A 20,626-nucleotide genomic window follows, 5' to 3' on the forward strand; every position below is an offset into this window, starting at 1 on the left:
CGGCGCACAAGCAACCGAAGGAACAACAGGCGGTCGTGCCACCAGCAGCCGCTCCCGCGGCTCCTCAAACGGACGGTGCTCCGCAGGCTGGCGGGATGCTGCCGTGGAGGCGAGGACCTCTGGTGTGCAACTACTGCAAGGAAACTGGCCATATGCGGAATCAGTGCGAGTACTTCGAAACGGATTGGGCTGCGGGAAAAGTTTCCTCGTGGGGGCGCGCTTTCTTTTGGCCGGATCGTACGCCAGTGGATGGACCGGTTCCGAGGGACGTGGTGCGGGCCGGGAAACCTTCGGCAAAGGGAAAAGAGGTGGAAGGGAAAGTGAATATTGGGATGGTCAAGGGCATGGTGTGGAAGCCGCCGGCAGTGGCCAGCAGTGTGAAGTGCGTGCAAACGGGGGAAGTCTCTCAATTCCTGTTCTACCATCTACGGCCGTGTCCTGCCCACTGGGATACGTGAGTATGAGGGTAGGAAACGTCACGAAATGGGCTATGATTGACACGGGGTCCATGATCAACATTCTCCCGGCAGATTTGGCGTTGGAGGCTAACTTGGTGCTGCGGAAGACTCACATAAAAATTTGCACAATGGGCGGGTTCACTTGTGAAGTGGACGGGGTAGCGGAGGCGGAGACCGTGGAGGTGGGGAGAGTGGTCAAGAAGTTATCGTTCTTGGTGACTAGGTCTCACAAGATCATCCTTGGTCAAACAGCGCTCTTTGCCTTTCGAGCGCAGCTGCGTTTCTGTCCCGCAAGGCAAGAGGAAATGATGCGGGTGGAAGGGACTCACGGGAAGCAGTACGAGACGATCATCTGCCAGCCTCAAAGCGGAGATTGGGTGACGGAGGTGGGCGATGGGGCACTGCATCACTGTGCGGAGCCTCCCACGGAGGATTTTTAGTTGTTGGCCGAGCTATCCGGGCGGAGGAGGCTTTGACTCAGCCTGGACGGTCGACATTTAAGAAGCGGGAGGGTATTGGTGAAGGCACGGCGAGGCAGTTCAATACCAAAGTGAGCTTTCCATTGTGTGCATCTCTGAGTGTGGCAGGATCAAAGCACTACCACAGCGCCACTGTGGTGAGCCGTTACTCTGCAACAGGGACGAGTGACGAGTGGAAAGCGGGAATGGACGAGAGCGGAAAAATTGGTGCGGAAATCGGGAGCTGCGCGGCGGAGGCAAGTAGTGTACAAGTAAGTCCTCCCAAGCATGCACTTCCGAGTCGGCTTTCTACAAAACCCTACCATTGTGCCACGGTCGTGAGCGAAATGAGACGTCCGCGCAGGGGTTTGATTGTAGCCAGGACGATTGGCGGCGACGGTGAAGCAAGAATAAGCCGAGTCAACGGGGGAAGGTATAAACTGGTGGCAAAGAAGGTGCGGCCGCGGAATGTGGCAATGCCGCAGGAGCTCAACCCGCCATTGAGGGAGATCAAGTGGAGCCGGGATCCGTTCAAGACACCTCTGCACCGGGTTCCGCCAAGGTTCGAGCCGACAATGCGGATCACGGCAGAACAGATGGCCAGTCTCAACTTTGGGCCACCGGGGTGGCTCCACAAGGAGGAGTTCCACTTATTGGTGGAAGCCATCACGTTGCGGGAGAAGGCGTTGTCATTCGGACCGGAAGATCGGAGCTTACTCAAGCGGAGTATTGGGGATCCTTATTGAATACCCACGGTTCCGCATGAGCCATGGCAGATACGGCCCATCCCTATACCAGCGGCGATTCGGGGAGAGATGATGGAGCTGGTGCGGGAACGGTTGCGGACGGGGTTGTATGAGCAATCATGCTCCAGCTACTCTAGTCTGATCTTTGCGGTAATCAAGCAGGACAAGAAGAGTCTGCGGATCGTGCACGACTTGCAACGGCTTAATTTGGTCACTATACGGGACGCTGGGTTGCCGCCAAGCATAGAGGAGTTCATCGACACTATGGCGGGGCGGGTTTGCTATGGTCTGGTGGACGTAATGGGCGGATATGACCAGCGGGAATTGCATACGGAGTCAAGGCCGCTGACGGCGTTCGAGAGGCAATTGGGGCACTTCCAGCTTACTCGGCTTCCGCAGGGGGCTACTAATTTGGTGGCGGTGTATCAGGCGCAGATGTCCTGGATCCTTCAGGATGAGTTACCTCATGCGGCGCAGATATTTATCGACGACGCGGCCGTGAAAGGACCAAGGAGTGACTACGGCGGAGCGAACTTGGCGGAGAATCCTAATATTCGTCGGTTTATCTGGGAATACGCGGTGGCTCTGCAGCGGGTTTTGTTTTGGATTGAGGAAGCGGGCCTTACGGTTTCAGGAAAGAAGTTTGCGGTTTGTGTACCGGCGCTGGAGGTCCTAGGGCACGAGGTGTCTAAAGACGGACGGCGGGTTGCGGAACCTAAGCGGAACAAGATACTGGATTGGCCGAAACCACGCACGGCGTCTCATATCCTGCAGTTCCTTGGGTTATGTAGTTTCGTGCACATGTTTATCGAGAGGTTTGCGGAAATTGCGAGTCCAATGCGGAGATTGACACGCAAGAATGCGGAGTGGAACTGGACCCAAGAGTGTGATGAGGCGTTTGCAATGCTGAAGGACATAGTAGGCCGAAAGATCTTGTTAAAGGAACTCGACTACGATAGCTGCGGAATTTGTTTGGCAGTGGACTCAAGTGAGTTTGGTGCGGGCGGGGTACTCACCCAGGAAGAGGACGGGAAGGATCGGCCCGTGCTGTATGAATTGGTGACGTTTACGGATGTGGAGTCGCGGTATTCTCAGCCAAAGCTGGAGCTGTGCGGAGTGGCAAAAATCGTGCGGAGATTGCAACACATACTGTGGGGCGTCTATTTTGAATTACTGGTCAATGCGGAGGCGTTGGTGCGGATGATCAACTGTCCATCGTTGCCTAATGCCCCTATGACGCGGTGGGTGGCATTCTTGCAGCTGTTTTCTTTCGAAGTAGTGCACGTGTCGGGCAAGGCGTTCACGTTGCCGGACGCGCTTTCCCGCATTCCCCTGGGTGACAATGAGGATTGATTCGCGTTGGCGGAACAGCTGGACGTGGAGCGGCGGATTCTTGACGTGCAAATGGCGAAGGATGCGTCCATGAAGGGGGGCGGAGGCTTGCCAGTGACTCAGACACCGAGGTATGAGTACTTGGTGGTGTTCCTGACAACTCTTCGTTATCCTGCGGGAATTGGGCCGACGGTTCAGCGCTGGATCAAGCGTAAAGCGGCGAACTTCTTTGTGCATGAGGGTCAACTATGGCGTCGGAGCGCACCGGTGCACTTGGTGGTAGTGACGCGGCGCATCGATCAGGAAGCTGTCCTGCGGAGTTTGCACAAGGAGCTGGGTCATCGAGGCGAAGCAGAAACTAGAGGGAGAGTTCAGTCGCGGTTTTGGTGGCCGGGTGTTACAAGAAGTGTGCGGCAATGGGTGCGGAGTTGCGAGCAATTCCAGAGGCGTAGTCAGCAACTGCCTAAAGAAGTTGGGAAACCTACGGAAACAGACACGCTTTTCAGTAGGATATCAATGGATGCGGTGCACATCAAGGCAGGGAAGTTCAAGTACCTGATCGTGGCGCGAGATGATCTTTCCGGTTGGGTGGAGGCGCGGCCTCTGGTGAATCTTACGGCGGCGAAAGTCAAACAGTTTTTGGAAGAGGACTGGTTTGCGCGGTTTGGGAGTGTGCGACTCATCACGGTGGACGGCGGTGCGGAATTTCGCGGCGGCTTGCGGAAATTGGTGGAGTCGTGCGGTGCTAAGTTCGGCAAAGTAACAGAGTACTACCTTGAAGGTGCGGGAATGGTTGAGCATGGCCATCAGCCAATCAAGAGCGCTCTGGTGAAATTGTGTGGCGAGGACAGTAAGAAGTGGCAGCAGTATCTGCCCGCTGTTTTGTTCGCCGATCGGATTTCCACTAAGCGGACGACGGGGTATTCGCCGTACAAAATGTTGTTTGGGTGTCAGCCGGTCTTGCCGGTAGATATAGAGATGTTCACATATCTGGCGGTAGACTGGTGGAAAGTCAAATCGGCGGACGACTTGCTTTTGGCGCGATCAGAGCAGCTGTTGCGGCGGGATTCAGTTATTGCAAAGGCGGTGATGCGCCTTAAGGAGAGTCGTGCTAAGGCGGTTCGGTATTGGGACCGTCGGTGCTCTCATTGCTTGCGGGATTCTCTCCGCAAGGGGGAATTGGTTCTCCTTTACAATTGTAGCCTTGAGTCTCAGTGGGGTAAGCTGTTTGCTAACCAATGGAATGGTCCTTATCGCATTGTGTCGCAATTTCCTGGTGGAACTGGACGGGACGTGTCTGAAGCGGCGGGCGGCGGCGACGCATGTCAAGCGGTTTTATGCACGGGGCTCTATGGATTTCGATTAGACCGCGGAATCTGATGATTCTGAGGAGGAGGTTCGGGTCCCTGAGGAAGTCTTGTCTTCTGTGAGCTCAGATGGTGCGGAGGACACGGATGCGGCATCTAGCAATGAGGATTCTGGTTCGGAAGCGGTGTTGGATGAGGACGGTGCGGATCAGGCACATCCGCCATTGCGACGGAGTTGGCGTTTGCGGACCGCTGGGGACAGCGGTAAAAAGGCTGGGGCGGGGAAAGCCGTGGCAGGCAAAAGCTACAAGTGATCATTGGTGAGGGGGTGCGCTATCTGGTCTACAGCCAGGTTACATAGCCACCCCAGAATGTTTGTTATCTTATAGAGTTCGGTTTCAGTCTTGTTATACGTTTCACTGGCTTGTTGTCTATCTGTATTTCTAGGTGCGGGGTACGGGGATTTTTGTGCGGAAAAATCCTTCTGGGGAGGACCAGGTACCTTGCGGAATTTTTCTCTCGTGGATTGCGGAATTTTTCTCTTGTGGATTGCGGTTTCTTTCTGGATTGTGATACGGTAAAAGAGCGGTGGATAAAAAAAAAAAAGAAGGATAAAAATGGAAAACGTAGTGCGGGGACTAAAGTGGTTCTCATTCTGGGGCGGTCCAGGCACTTATAAAAAAATATTTTTTGGGATGGCAGACCTTTTTGCTCACTTTGCCGTGGATTCTCAGCAGTTTTCTCCCTCTAGGTGGAAATTATCCAGGTGCGGAGCTCAGGATGCGCGTGTATTTCGAGCATTGTTTCCGCAGGATAGGACTATATACAAGGGGGGAGACAAAAACAGAGAAGGAGAAGAGGAAGCGGAAAAAGGGAAGCTAGGGAAGTCGGGAGTCAGAGGAGCGGCGGGTACGCTCCGTACGAACGCGCTCCGCAGGGATAGGAGCGTCATAGTCCGCGGTGGTAGGTTGTGCGGGGTGCGGTTTGTTCTGTAGCGCGTCCTCCATGTTTTGTCGAGCTCGGAGAGTACGTTCGTCGGCGGGAACGACAATGGCTAGCTCGAGTCGTTCGACAAGCTGGTTGATGCCAATGAGGAAGAATGTGTACCTACGGCGGCGTTGTGCGGGCGTTATCGCGGAGATGTGAAGCAGGGCGCGGTACATATTGCGGAAGGCACCTACAAAGTCGAGTACGGCGGCGGCGGGGAACACAGCTTGCTCCCAGAGGGGGTTGTCGGGGAAGGTTTCGCGTAGGTTGCGGGAGATTTCCGCGAGTTGGCGATTTAGCAACCCAGCTTTGGTGTCCGCAGCAGGCTTGGCAGGCGGCGGTAGATGGGTAGGTACCGACGAGGCTCGAGGGCGCGGAGCCGGAGAGTCACAAGACGCGGCTTGAACAGTAGCGGCAGGCGGGGCAAGGAGCCAAGGTGCCTTTGGAGTGGTATCGGCCGGCGGAGAAGGCGGGTCCGTGGACTCCAACGTGTGGATCGAGGCGGCGCGGGCGGTTCTGGCTTGCGGGGTCTTGGCGTGCGGAACGGACTGCGGGGAATTGGGCGGTGAGCCGGAAGGGGTATGGGACGGGTCTTCAGGTGCCATCTCGGTGTCCTTTGCTGGGGTGGCTGGAGCAAAAAAAAAAAAAAATGGTTAGCGGGGACGCAATAAGCAGAAGCGGAAAGATTACCTACCGGGAGCCTGGGGAAATGAGGGCTCTGGAGAAAGGATGATTGGAGTTAGGTCACGCGGACAAGCGGAAAAACGGGCTGCAAGATCTAGAGCCGGCGGACCGGCTGGACATGGACGCTTTGAGGACCAATCCGTAGAATCCGCCGAGGGACGCTTCGAACCAGTAGTGGGAGAAGGCCTGGGAGCCGATGAAGGTCTAGCGGCAGAGGTCAATGCGGGTTCTTGAGGACGTTTGAGATGCTTGTTGACTAAAGGTCTGTTGACGCCGTGTTTACGGGCCCACACCTGGGCTTGTTAGACGTATTCTTTGGCGCTTGAGCAGTCGGCACAATTGGGTGGCGGCGTCATAAGGTCTTCACCATGTGCAGAGGGAGACTTGGTGCGGGAACTGACCGAGATAACAGACGGGGAACGTTCCGCGCGAGAGCTTTGGGATCCAGACGGCGGTGGACGGTTTTGTGATTCGCGGTTTCTGCGGGAGCTGTCGGATTTGGGAGTGAAGGCGGAGCAGCGGCGTTTCGAATCTCTACAGTTGTTACACGCACAACCAGCGCGGGAGTAGACACAGGGTAGTCCGAGACGAGTGCAGCGATCGCAAGCTACGATACTGAACGGGAGGAGATGTGTGGGAAAAGAGGATGATGGTGTATGGGTATGTGTGACAAGTGTGGGAGCGGGCGAATGGGTGGGAAGATCCTGGGGGCAGGACTTCAAAACTGGGGCGGATGTGGTGATTTATATAGGCAAGCGCGGTAGAATGTCCACGCGGGGATAGCGCGAGCGGGGAATGCACAAAGCCGCTCAGGCAGAGTGCATTCCGGTGACATAAGCACTGAGGATGAGGTCAGGAAAGCACGCTAGGAAAGCTTACGGAAAGTCACGCACGGATTGCGGATTGCGGATTGCGGATTTCGGATTGGGTATTTGGATCGGAGTGGAAAAGACAGGGCTGGACTGCGGCGGGACTACACACGTGGACTGGTAGCAGCGGCGCGTCAGCGGGTGAGCCATGACAGCCAGAGCGGGTTCCACCAGCGGGTGGAGCCGGGGTTAAGGCGGTGGCGAGAGAACAACTGACGGGGGCTAGACAGAGGACGGTGGGAGGACAAGCGCCGGAGAGGAGCGGAGTCTGGGAGAGTGACAAGCGGGATAGCGGGCGGAGCTGGAGGACTAGTGCGGGAAAGTGTCAGGTGTGCGGGATCGGGTGGGAACGGTGACATGCGTGGAGGAAAGGACGGGGGTGGCTCAGGGTTTTCTCTCTCTTTGGATCATCCTATGATCTTGATCCTATCAAATTATTACGGATTTCACTCATCATTGTACTTACAACTACGGACGTACAAGAGTTATTGGGAGATTATCTGTGTTCTTATTCTTATCGGAGAGTTACTGCGGATTCTTGTGCTTACAAAGTGCGGAGCTTTATTCACTTGCGGAATATTACGCTATAGATCAGGCTCAGTAGAGGAGCGCTGAAGGCTAGCGGAAAGTAGCAGTGCGGAGCCGAGTTACCGACAATCACACAGCCCGGACATCAATATTCTTGAAGAAGGCGGTCAGCGGACATTCTTTACCAGCCAACCAGCTTTCTTTCTCACACCGGTCTTGTGAGATTACTAGCCAAGGTGAACGACACCGTCCTCATAAATTGAGGAGGGTGTTGGGAGCTCAACAAGCTGTGGAAAAAGGTAAGCAAAGAAAATCAGATCCCGCAGTCCAAAGCTGTGCCGCGGAGAATGAAAATACTGATACATCAAAATGATGAATACAGTTTCTGCATCCACAAGCCGCAAAACCCAACACGTGGAGAATCCCGGTCAGATACCTCTAGCAGAGAGAATCTCAGCTAACACCGAAGGTGAGTAGCGAGTTCAATCACTAGGTGGTAGAGATTATTAGCTGAAAGCGTCATTCCCTTCTGTAGTCAAAGACCGAACAAACCATCAAATATTCTCAAAGAGAAGAAACGGAAAAAGGTGAGTCAGCAAGTGTAACACTACGTTTAAAAGAAACAAAAGGCTAAAGGAGCTGCATCTACGTTGATCTGGAACAGACGCCGTTGCGCAACTCCTACGCCGTTTTGTCAAAGCCAAATAGGCTGGATAATAAGAAACAAAACTTTCTATCCAAGTAAGACAAGGAGGCTGCTATGATTCAGGCAAAGCAAGAGCTAACACCAAATGTATGACTTTACATTTTGCTACCAGCAAACAGGAAGGCTATCCTCAGTCTTATTCCTTAAAGGAATTTTCTTTCACCAGGGGAGATATGTTCCCACTCCCCAGGGAGTGCCAGAGCTGAATTTTATGTGAGTTTTGGTCGGATGTGAGCCTGATGTGGATTAGTAACTCATCCCCAAAATAGTAAATTGGATGGAGAAGTTAGTGAAAAGTCAGTCACAATTGATTTGGAATTCAACACAATGTTGTGTAGAATTCTTTTGTTTTCTATGTACAACTGTAGGAAGAAATATGATGAAATGATATTTGACCAAAGTCCAACTCATCAATTGCTCCTGTCTACTGATTTTTAAGGATAGCAAAGCAAAATTCCCATTCTCAAAAGTAATTCCTCCAAAAAAATGGGTTTCTTGTAATTCACATTATATGCCCTGATGTGCAAAATTAAACTAAAAGTTGACTTGGTATTATTGGGTTTAGATTTTTGGAATGTGGTAATGTTGCAGTCATTGAAATTGAAACCCATTTTCTTGGAAATGCGGGAATTAATTTGAATTTGGCTGATAAAAATGACAAAAAACTGTTTTAATAGGGTGAAAGTCTGAGTTAAGTCAAGGTTGGATTGCGGTGCCAATTCACTTTGGCCATATATCCTGTCCTCCTCACGAAAATGATCTAGTGAATTTTGTATTTTTTTGCTTTTCAAAATTCACATGTGCACATGCAGGTTAACCTTTTTGCACTTTGCTAATAGTCACCCTGATGTACGCGCGTACATTGAGGTGGAAATATCACAGGATGGGCCTTTCACAGCCACATGAAAAGTAAAAAATTTGTTTTGAGACGCCAATTGTCCCCCTGATGTACGCGAGTACATGAGGGGGAAAAAATCACAGGCTGGGCCTTTCACATCTCCATGGAAAGGACACACTGGTCATGGTGCCAAGAAAGGACTATATTCTGGATGAGTTCTGGATGAATTATAGATGAGTTCTGGATGATTTTTTGGCAAGTTATGGTTTATTTCAGGATGATTTCCAACTGATTTCCACGCTGACTTCCAGTCTTTTTCATACCTATTCAATATTGCTTTACCAAAGGCCTCCAGCACAGTTATGGAAAAAAGTTACGGTAAGGCACTCCCTGGGGAGTGGGAACATATCTCCCCTGGTGTTTTATCTTAGAAAAGTAGACAGTGGTTGCTTGTTCCGCTCTTAGGTAACTTATCTTTACTATTATTTCTCTTATACTTGTAATTAGATTATAAACATGTTTATCTAATTATAAGCTCTTCGTCCTTTGAATTCTTTCAGATTTACAGTCTCGTGCTACAAACACAGCCTCAGGACCAAAAGACTAGGAGCGGGAAACAGTAATGGCCTATTCCAAAGGCGAGTCGAGCAACTCAAGCATTGCTGGCAAACCAATGATGAAAGTCCCAAAATTCACGGGAAAAAACTTTGAAATTTGGGAGAAGAAAATTTGAATGGTGCTTGCTGAATTCAACCTTGAGCATTTTATCGACAATTCTCCTCTGCTGGACATGACAAAGAAAACAAAGGCAAAAGCACAAAAGGCCGCTAATCTACTCTGTGTGAATCTCACAGATGGAGTTTTCAATAGCATCATCAAGAAGGAAAATTTGAAGAATCCCTACAAACTCTGGCAGATGTTCAAATCTGTGTACGCCTTGGACTCTATCCTGGCAATCTACGAGGTTTGGGCAAAATGGGAAGACACCCAGTTCAACAATGATATGGCAGCGTATATTATTGGGATTGAGGAGTGTCTTGCCAAGTTCGACTCTCTGGAGATGATAGTACCGGATTTTGTGATTTGCTGCAGTATCATAAGTCAAATAACCAAAAAACAGCCATTTCTCATGCAGAGCCTATTTGGTGATCTCAACTCCCTCAGCAAACCCAAATTTGTGATCAATCTTCTTGGAGAAGTGGGGTGTTTTGAAAGAACTAATAAGCAGAAAGCTCCGGAAACCGGCATCAGTGGCACCACTACTACTGCTCTTGCAACAAATGTGCCAAACAAGAAGAAAAAACTCTACATGCCAATCACCTGCACCGGTGACAAGCACAACACGGGCGAAAGCTTGACAGAAAATAACATTTGGCCATCTTTCAGCTATCTGTTGAGTACAAATGAACCGCAGACCCAATCAACAATCCTCGACTCTGGAGCAAGCAATTGCATGCTCACATCCCTTGGCTACTTCAAACAAACTAGCCCGGTATGCATTGGCATTGCAACAGGAAGTGGTTCTGGCAAGCTGGTGGCTACGGTGTGGTAGATGGAAAAGTGAAAAATGAAATGTTTTTTCTCATACATATATTTACTCACCCAAGGCTTCAAGATACCACCAAATGGAAATCAGAAATGGATTCTACGGCCAATTTTACCCTTAGTCACCACTGAAAGAGTCACTGGAGCCCCTCTGGATTGGAACCTACACTTCTTTGGACACTGGGCACCCATCACACGTTCAACACACCCAATCACCAACCTGTCACAACCCTCAAGTCAAGGATCACAGCATTATGCTTATACACATCACAGGATACAAACATACATCTCCCCATCAGACTACAGTCATTACATATTATCAAGTACTCTTCTATTTCCATATTATGATGTCATCACACACTGACTCTGCAGCCTCAGACTTGATTTATGCACCCCTTGCATCCACCTGTCAACTCATGCAGTCTACTGTCACTTTATGCAGCCTTCATGCGGCCCTACTGCATTCTTCTGACATCATTTATGTACCCTTGACATATTGTGACATCATTTGTATCTACTCCCACCAGCTAAAATCCCTCACACTGTTGTCTAGATTAGTTGAAACCCTAACCCACAAGCCCTCTGGGGCTCCACTTTTGTCTATATAAGGAGCTCTCTCCTCCCCAGTTGTCAGCTCCTCAGCTCAGTACTCACCAGTTATTTACATACCACCCTTCACACTTACCATCACCACCACACATCACTACAACCCTTATATTTGCAAATAACTACTGAACTCACTCTCAAATCTCACATACCTGTCATCAAACAACTTCATCTGGAACTAGACCAGACCTATCACTTGATTAAAACTTGCCAAGCTTAGCTTGGTGGGCCTTGTTATCTGATAGCAGAAGGGCAGAGTTTTGCGCCTCCATCATCCCCTTCACCATTCAGCAAAAGGGTTTCACGACCACTTTTGAGTCTTACAACGGCCAGAGGGGAAGCTACTTTTCCCTTAGCCAACGGTGGCACCTTAACGCTTGTGGATGCTCTATACGTGCCGAACCTCATGCGTAACCTGGTCTTGCTTGTGCAACTGATGCGGACAAGAGCGCTCATACAACAAGGACTCAATGGATTTGCGGTAAAGATCGATGATGGTCAGCCTATTGCGGTAGACATTAGCAATGAACTTCTTGAAATCAAAGGAGTACTGGATCCGATCAATCTGGAAGTAGGCATGATGGCGAAGGCAACGACTCAGCCTTCTGATATGTCCCTGGTATACAGCATATTAGAATTTCACTAGCCTAATTGTATGATGGTCTCTTGGTGAGTGGGTGCTTAAGATTCAATGGTGAAATTCATTAAGGATTGAAAGATGTATCACAACTCGCAAAAATTAGAAGACACAAGAAAAGAAAATAAGCAAATAAAGATCCCAAGGTGGGCCATGGTATGTGGCAGGACTCTCTGAGGGTGTCAATTCCAGAAGTATATTGAAAAAGAGAGCGAGGCCAGCCTTCGGTTAAAATTTCCAAACTACAGAATTTAATTAGCACCCCCTGCAAACAGATCTTTGGCAGATATCCAAGTTTTGCGCCGAGAGGAGCCGGGCCGGATTGGAACTCCCTTGGCCATGCTTAGAGGTAAGTACTGCGACAATTGTTCATCTGGCACATTTCGGAGAAATTCGTGAAGTTTGCCACGGCCAATCTCGCGCATCCAAAGGGTGTATGACATCTCTCCCGGATCCTTGAACAACTCATCCCAGTTCTGGTGCTCAAATGGTCCAGTAAGTACCGTAAAAATCCAGAATAAAAATGGATTGGAGCCGTAGTCGGTTCTGGCAGATTCGAATCCGATGAAATCTCCTAAATCTTGACTTGCATCTGTATATCTGCGGTCTAGGAATCGATTCCGATACTTTTTCAGGTACCTTCTCATGAAATCGAGTTCCCTATCGAAATTCGAAGAATCCTTCTTCCAGCCATATCCCATGTGCTTTTGCATGACCTTTTGGTGATATTGGTTGATGAAATCCAAGATGTAATAGACAAGTTGGTATTCGATTCTTTTCCCTGCTGAGGTTGCCAGCTTTTCATGTATTTCAAAGACTTTCATGAGGTTAGTGATGTACTCGGTTTCGAGAAACTCGTCCTGCAAAAATCCTTCGCTAATCTGGGCATATTGGGGACTTGGAGATCCTTTCATGGGGAAGTTTTCCGGCGCATGTGATAAGATAGTTTTTAAGACGACCTGGACCGCTCGCTGCTTATCTGCTGCGGGGAGGGCTGGGAGTAAGGAAGAAATTACTGTTAGTCAGAAGAATTGACATGAAAAAAAAAAAAAAAAATGAAATCATCGTAATACAAGCTCACCTTTTATCGATCTATGAAAGTGCACCATAGCCGCGCCGGATTCCAAAAACTCTATCTCGGGGATCACCGAATCGAGGGAGTCGAAGAAGTTGTTCCCCAGCTTGTGGAATAGGAGCTTGGTATGCAACTCGACCAAGTTCACTACAGTCGTTGGCTTGAAGATTTCAATCTTGGCGAATACCGCAGGCACTGCTACAGATTCAGCAACGTAGTCCCCCAGACGGAGTAAGGATCGTAAACTCTTGAGCTGGAATTCCGCGTCTGATGCATTCGAGAATTCGTCTAAGGATCCAAATAGCAGGAGCTCTTTGTATAAAGAGTTTAAGATCTCAATGTTTTGAAGGTTTGATGCCGAATTCATTTTTGTGCGGCGGAGAGGCACGCTGGGAGCACCATTAAGCGGTACCATTTTAACAATGACATCATGCTTCTTTTCCATCGATCGCCTCAGGTCAGCTGAATTAGACATTCAAGCATAAGCCAGGTCGTTTTAGGGTATAAAGCCTGGAGACCCCGGCTAGGTAAAACAAAAACACTCGCATTTCTCTTGCTCCAATTCTTGCGGAGCATTCCCAAACCGGTAGCCCCCACTACCAGGTCCTGCGTCATAAGCATCCCGGAAAGGCCCTGAATTATCGGTGAAGGATACAAGTCAAAAAGATTGACGGTGAGGATTTGTGAAATTCAGTGGGCCACGAAGACAAGGATTAATTACCCACCACCACAATCCTGTGCCATACGTCTCCCTCCATTCAGAGTGGACAACGCAAGATGAGCTGTGCCTATTGTGTGCAACACAAAACAAAAAAGAATTCTACTTGATATGAAAACCATCCTGATTGGGCTTAGCGCAAGAAGCCTGACGCAACTGGGTTGTTGGAATTTAAGCGAGAGGAAGTGCGTGTCTGATTGGATGGGTAGAGACGGCCCTCATTTTATAGGCCTCAAAAACACTCAAATCCGTAGTCACCAGGACTAAAATGTGCACCTCCGATTTCCGAGTACACCTTCTTTTTAGTATGAATCGGAGACATGGGCCCAAGTCTTGGGTGGGCATGGACCAGGGGTGCTAGGCTATGCTAGGGGCTTCCTTGCGACAAGGAGTATTTTTATTACTACGAGACAATGATAATATTCTTGTGATGCTGCTAGGCGAGGGAGCATCCTCTTCGATATGCAAGTATTCAAGTGAAAGAGATCCATACGGGCAGAGATCCACCCTAAGAAAAAGAGGAGAGAATCCATGAGAAAAGAGAAGAAAATTACAATCAACGGCTGGAGATCTGAGTAAAAGATCGAGAAGGAGAGAGTACAGTGAGCACTCAATTTTCACAGAGAAATGTCCCAAGTTTGGATGATAATTTTTAAAACAAAGCACTACCAGGCTTTGCTTTGTGTTCTGCACTATAGCTTCGTGTTCCGCAATGTAGTCTGCAGCAAATTAGGCTAGATGCTCTGTAACCCGGAATAAGGCGTACCCGAAAACGCGCTACGACAATAGTGTGAAACGGGTGGATTGGTGAGAAGGAGGAAGGACGAAGAAAAGGGTCACAGCTCTCATGGGTCAATATGTTCAGGTTTGTCATTGTTCACCTCTTCTGAGTGCAGTCAGGCCGTGTAGGACAGCAGCCGCGCCTGCTTACATGGACTTTCGGCATTGGATAATCATGAGAGAGACAGCGCCTCTGGGGAATCCCAGCCAGTGGGTCAACTTCTGACACATCTAAGTAGAATCAGATTAATACGTGGCCCTAACACAATCTCCTCGTCCGCGAGACTCTGAGAAGGCTCGCTCCGGGAGAGACTCCCGGCGGTGTTTCACCCGCCTCACCCTGAAACGAGGTCCTTCGAGTTCGGATAGAGGGGCTTGTGTTGAGCTAGTCCGGGGCCGGTTGGAGGCTCTGTTTAGATACTGTTCCTGCGATAGATGGATGGGCTTGTGTGAAGCTAGTCCTTTGCCCCGGTGGAGGCTCGGTCTTGAATCTTGATACTCCTCCGATTGATGGGCATGTGTTTGAGCTGATGGTCCTTTGCCCGGGGCCGGTCTGATGTGTCATTTCCGATGTGAAACGCAGCACTTAGATAGGAAGACACGAGCTCAACTAAAGCTCTGCCGATCGGGAGGGAGCACGGGACGGACTTTTGTTCCGTTCGGGAAGACACAAGGCCGGGATATGAACTGTGTACATATGTCATGATTGCTCGATTTCTCTTGCCATTGGAAGTGTAATTTTGCGGTAATGATGGGCCCAAGCAAAGTAAGCCGAGCGGGTAACATTTAACAAGAGATGCTAAGTAGAGATAAGATTATATATAAGTAGAGTGGTCAATTGATAGAAAGAAACACATATATCGACTTTTGGACTGGGAGGGCTTTCCATTTGGTCCCCGACGGGCTTCCGACCCAGAGAAGAACGAACCTAAACAGGGAGAGACAGAGACCGGCTGTAGGTGTAAGGCCGGCGACGACTATATCAAAACTATGTACATGATCGACAGTCGGACGTCTCTAGCGACGATAGGAGACCCACTTTTTTAACTCTTTGAATACAGGTGTATCTCAAACAAGGCAAAACAAAAATCACTAAGAGTCGAACAATCAGCATGATGTGTCGAGTCGCGAAAAAAAAAATGCTTTCAAGATATACTACTCAAAAAACGAAGCTCCATCAGTGTTAAAACACATTATTCAAGACATGATGATAAGTAGAATTATGGTCAAGGAGGGACAAGAAAAGAGGAAGAGAGATCCGACTGGTTAAGGTTGTCTTGTTCGGCTGTATTCGGATATCTGCGGTGATGGTTGATGTGGTCGGAGTGATGGGCCGGATAGAGGTCAGCGGGTGCAAACTGAAAGCTGGTCTGAGAAGGAGGGGCAGAAGAGGAGGTGGGGGGGTGGCCAAAGTTCTGGGGGGCGAAGGCAAGTAGCTCGGGACTGTTACTGAGAAGGTCTTGGTAGACGGGTTGGTGGACTGAAGAGACGGAGGTGGTGATCAGGCCGGACTCGAACGCATTTGCCCTCACTTGCGGGAGGGTAGTCGGGATGCTATTGGTTACCGGGGGAGCGCCCATGCCGGGGTCCCAGGGCTCCAGATGAGCTGGGCCGGATGTACCTAGCGATGCGGGCATAGCGAGCCCACTGTCGTGCACCCCATCCGGCACGATCCGGGAGTGCTGTTGAGTATGTTGATGTTGTTGCGGATGGGCTGACGGTACTTGGTTTCCACCCTGAGTAACCGCCAGCCCGTTGTCCAACGAGCCACTCCACGAAGAATCTGTAATCAAAAAAGGGACACGATTAGTTACGCTTGGGGAGAGAAACAAAACGAGAGGTTCGACGGGTTGCTTACTCCAGTTGATCAAGCCAGTCGGGTGGCTGAGCCCATCCCACCTGAAGGGCGCATCGCTGAGCACATCGAGCGTGGAATTGAGATCGTAGATCCCGCTGATATCCCACCACCACATAGGCTGCTTGACGAGCTTGACTTGGGCAGGAATGTCCGGGGGCTGGGAGTGGTTGAGGTTTCGATTCTCGCGAGGGTCGGCGGGGGGCAGCGACTGGGCAAGGACCGGATTGTTCACCTTGTGAATATCTGTCTGAGAGGGGCCCGGGGCCATCTGGGAAGACCGTGCTTGCCGGGATCGTTCAACTTCTTGTCGATTGGTCACTGCCGTCGAGAAGAGGGCCTGGACGATATCATGCACCCGATTGCGCACAAAACAGTCCGGATTTTGTACACCTTTAACCACCTTGGTGGCCTGACCGAGAGCATCCAAGGCCTCTAAACTTCCCTGGCCGATGTAAGAATGATACTGAGCCAACCGGTCAATTAGCTTTGATTTTGGTTTACATGATCTTCGTGGAAAGAAGAAAAGGGGGTCTGACCTGAACCAGACAAGAGACAAAGAAGCTATACTGGCCAATGATCTGGCCTTCGATAACATGAGGATTCGAGCTCGTCCAGTCGATGGCATTCCGCGCGCGCGAGATCAATCGGTCAAAGTCTTCCTCTACCATCTCAAACTTGAACGTTTTTGTCCCTGAAGGCTCGGCCCTCATGAACGGACGAAAGAGAAGGAACTCGACCGCCACAGCGGCCAGACGCAGATAGCCAAGATTCTTTGGGTCGGAGATGATTGCGAGTTGGGTGTGCCATTCGTTAAGCTCCTCCATCAAACTAACTAATAGCTCATCTTTGAGATGCAAGATTCCGGCTACATATGCATATTTGGACAACGAGGGATGAGTAACTTTTCCTATTGTATGGATAAACCCGGAGTTACACGACTGAATGTGCAGTAAAGCGGAGCACTTACAGGGGGTATACAAGCCTTTCAAAATCTTTCCGAGAAGGATGGAGAGCGACTGGAGAGCGAAATGGCTTAGATAAAGTTGATCGTCTTGTTGGAGGTGGAGCAAGTACTCCGAATCGTTCCAAATCAGATGATTGTCGGAATCCAGTAGATCGATAGCCATGGGCAAGCCAAACTTGGAGTGCAAGATAAATTATGATATCAGATCGTAGTGAAATCAATACGCCCCCGCTTTTTTGGTGGGGATGACACGGGACTTACAACTGCAGAGGCCCATCGATCGGTGATCACGCAGCAAGACCATACTCGGCGTCTCAGCTCCTGATGGACGACGGAATGTCTGGCAGATTCGATCTTTCGATGCAGGCCTAGACTTTGAGCCATCCGAATAGCCTGGGCAAAGTAGGGACATGTCAGACATTGCTCATCATAAAAAAAAAAGGTGGGATGTCAAGAGAAACCGACCGTTCCAACTGCATTCCAACATATCCTTCCAGCCTCGGGTATTTCAAACTCAAGGGAGAAGCCGATGGCCAAGAGACCAAGGATGGACTTGATGTCACAGCGAGCGAGGATCTCGTTTTGGCGATAGAAACTCTCGATCGTCCGACGGACACGGAGACGGAGGTCGGAGGATACACGATGGTTCATTGCGGCAAGGCCGCACAGTGTATAGATGAGTAATTTCGAGTGAGACGATGAGCCGAGGATGGAACGGGGGTGAGGTTGGCTGGGGTCGGATTGCTTTCGAGTCAGGTAGTAAAACTGGTACTCGTTGATCATCGGTGCGTGTGGAGAGATGGTTTGAAAGTAGTACGATAAGAGTTGATCGATCTCGCTCGGCTCTATCCGTGGGTTGAGTTCGGGGATGCGAATGGTAGGCTTGTGCCGATGTGGCTGCTGATCAGGTGGTTCGTTGGATGGGCGTGCTCGCTCGTCGTCTCTTTTCCTAGGTTTTGATCGATGAGATGGAGGTGGGGCCACTGTGGGCTGACCCCCAGGTTTTTCGCTAGATGGCTCGGGGGAGTCGCCTTGGAGAGAGGAGTGGTCGTCGATCGCAGATGAGTTGTTATCCTGATCTTCCTCGGGGTCGTCTTCGTCTGACGAGTTCTGATCGTAAACCTTGATGAACCCTTCGCCATTGTTTTCGACTTCTAGTGCCTGAAAGTACTGAGAATCGTAGTTACCCAGCCGCTCGGTGGGGAACGAGCGGGTGGAATGCATGATGTATGACATGGAAGTGTTCCCATAGATCCGATGGTCACTCGATCTTGGATCGATTTTCTCCAGGCGACGAGGTAGACTGTCGTCGGCAAGCGGAGCGGTTGAGAGCGATGGGGACGGGGCAGGTGATGAGGTGGGTTGCTGTGCGCGATGAAGAAAGATTGCTACACGTCAGTTTTTTTGTGTGCGTGAGCGGGCCGTCTGCATAGATATCTGCGGTGCGCACCTCGGATGGGTTGGGGCCATGCTGATGATGATTGGCTGCTGGGAGGGTGTGGTGTTGCTGCGCTGGTTCTTTGGTGTCCTTGGTGTTTGGTTTGGGGTGGCGCGGCTTGAAGCGGGTGAGTGCGATGGGCAGGAACCAGGTGCAGTTGATGGAGTGGTTGTGGCACTGTGCGCAGGTGGGCGTGGTGGGCGTGGATTGGGTGGATTGGATGGATGGGTGAGTGAGTGGTTCGCATCGGATCTTCTTGGCTCGACACGAGTCGCTTTAAATAGTAAAATCCCAGGTTTTTTTTTTCTCAGCTCAAGGTGCGGTTTAGGGCGTTTCTTTCTTTTTTTTTTTTTACACTGACCATGCTCTCGAGGTCTTGATCCGTTTGCGTGGGTTGCTGGTGCTGGTGTTAGTCAGCGGGTGCTTATTAAGATCCAACGGGTTATTGTAGCCGGGATCCGGCTCGGTGTTGGCTGACGGGGGATATTGAGGATTAGCGGCTGATGATAAGGCGAATAACGAGGACTGACTAAGCGGAGTCCGGTGCATGATGGCTTTTTATTTAAGTATTTATCTATCTGGGGAACGGGGGAGGGGAGGAGAGACTGGCGAGTCTGGTGATCAATCCATCCTTCCAGCTGGGGATCTAGACCGTCTGCTTTCCTTAAGAGGTTCACTGCCCCGCTCAACCTTCCTTCCTCACTCTCCAAACCAAACTCAACCAGCACATCATCCCACAGAAAAAATTACAAATTGTATCCAGCTCTCTCCATCAAAACTGGTTTCTGATTCAAACGTAATGTATGAAGTATCGTAGTGTAATACAGATTGCTGTATGCTGATTGGCTTTATGTCTCGAGCCCTGCAAGCTTTCCAATCTTTTCACTCACCCCACAAAACCTCTCGTCGACTCCAACCCTTACGATCATCGGTCGCTTGAAGGTCATCAGTTCAACCGCTTCCCCTCCTCCCGATTTCGAACGGTATGACGTCATACTCCCCCCTGGACCCTCGAAGTGGTACTAAAAGTATTTAAACAATAACCCCCACACCCGTCCTACCGCCCCGCCGACACGCTCACACCTGCTCACACACTCAAGCCCACCCATCGCCAGACTCTTGCCAAGGCCCAACATAAGCTGTCAACACAAACCAGCGATCCTCATGAACCTAATCGAAAGCCGATCGACATCTGAAATATCTGTATACATCGCAAAGTGGTGTTGATTCTTGTGTGTCATCTTCATAAAGCACATCTTCTGGAAAAACCAACAGGCTGGCCCGGACGACCGGATGTACCCCAACTGTTGTTCCTATTATATCTTCATTACAAACACTTCTTTCGATCTAAATATGTATGTATTGCAGCGGAAAGGAAGTAAATTATACATATTTACATTGTATTTACCCGGGTTGAGATAGGAAAAGATGTTGGATATACATCAAAGTGAGGAGGGGGTGATAACCGCATACCAGCAGACCCAAGCATCCATCATATTCAGATAGATCCATACAGTGTTCATGGCCACCAGGATTGGACGATGGCACCTCATTATTGAAAGGATTGATAACGATTGGGCCATGTGTTCAACGCGGACCGGACAACCCTGCTCAGATTAGGGCCGGTGTCCGGATTCATGCTCCCTGCTTTAGGGTAAATGAGCCCGGACGGAGATGAAGAAGAGTGCTTCAGCCCGAGCGGTAAATAGGCCGGGACGGAGTCATAGAAAAAACCCGTCCATGCCTAAAGGTCCGGTCGGCTCTAAACTTGACACCACGCCGTCTCCGGCGCGACACCCCCAGATCGAGGGGCCTGTCACAGCCACATAGCACTTTTTACCTAAATATATTTATGTAGGATGGCCTGGCCGCAATCAATTACGCTGGTGCGTTCGAGCCGGGAACACTTGGCCGGGGTCAAGCTGATTGATGAACGGCCCGTGCGCTCTCTCGGTCGAGTTTGGTGTGATCACAGGGAGGAGTCGGATGTGATGGCAGAAGCTAACATTGAACATTTGTCTGGCCGATGAACTAATTCCATCCTGATCATGGGTAATCTTTACTTTTCTGCATTCACCGGTCCAGATTGCCG

The 20,626-nt window shown here is 50.1% G+C and overlaps 2 protein-coding genes across 2 annotated transcripts; both read right to left on the reverse strand.

Moving 5' to 3' along the window:
- Nucleotides 1-11,952: 11,952 nt before the first annotated feature.
- On the reverse strand, nt 11,953-13,143 carry PtA15_6A816 (uncharacterized protein; the record flags this gene model as incomplete). The annotated part of the gene is made up of 2 exons (XM_053170560.1): nt 11,953-12,695; nt 12,783-13,143. The coding sequence occupies 2 exons, from the start codon at nt 13,141-13,143 to the stop codon at nt 11,953-11,955; spliced, it is 1,104 nt and encodes a 367-aa protein (XP_053021739.1).
- A 2,357-nt stretch (nt 13,144-15,500) lies between these two features.
- On the reverse strand, nt 15,501-19,083 carry PtA15_6A817 (uncharacterized protein; the record flags this gene model as incomplete). The annotated part of the gene is made up of 8 exons (XM_053170561.1): nt 15,501-16,057; nt 16,133-16,595; nt 16,669-16,997; nt 17,100-17,271; nt 17,358-17,489; nt 17,562-18,461; nt 18,547-18,808; nt 18,896-19,083. The coding sequence occupies 8 exons, from the start codon at nt 19,081-19,083 to the stop codon at nt 15,501-15,503; spliced, it is 3,003 nt and encodes a 1,000-aa protein (XP_053021740.1).
- Nucleotides 19,084-20,626: the final 1,543 nt, after the last annotated feature.

This window comes from Puccinia triticina, chromosome 6A, assembly GCF_026914185.1.
Source record: "Puccinia triticina chromosome 6A, complete sequence".
Lineage (NCBI taxonomy): Eukaryota > Fungi > Basidiomycota > Pucciniomycetes > Pucciniales > Pucciniaceae > Puccinia > Puccinia triticina.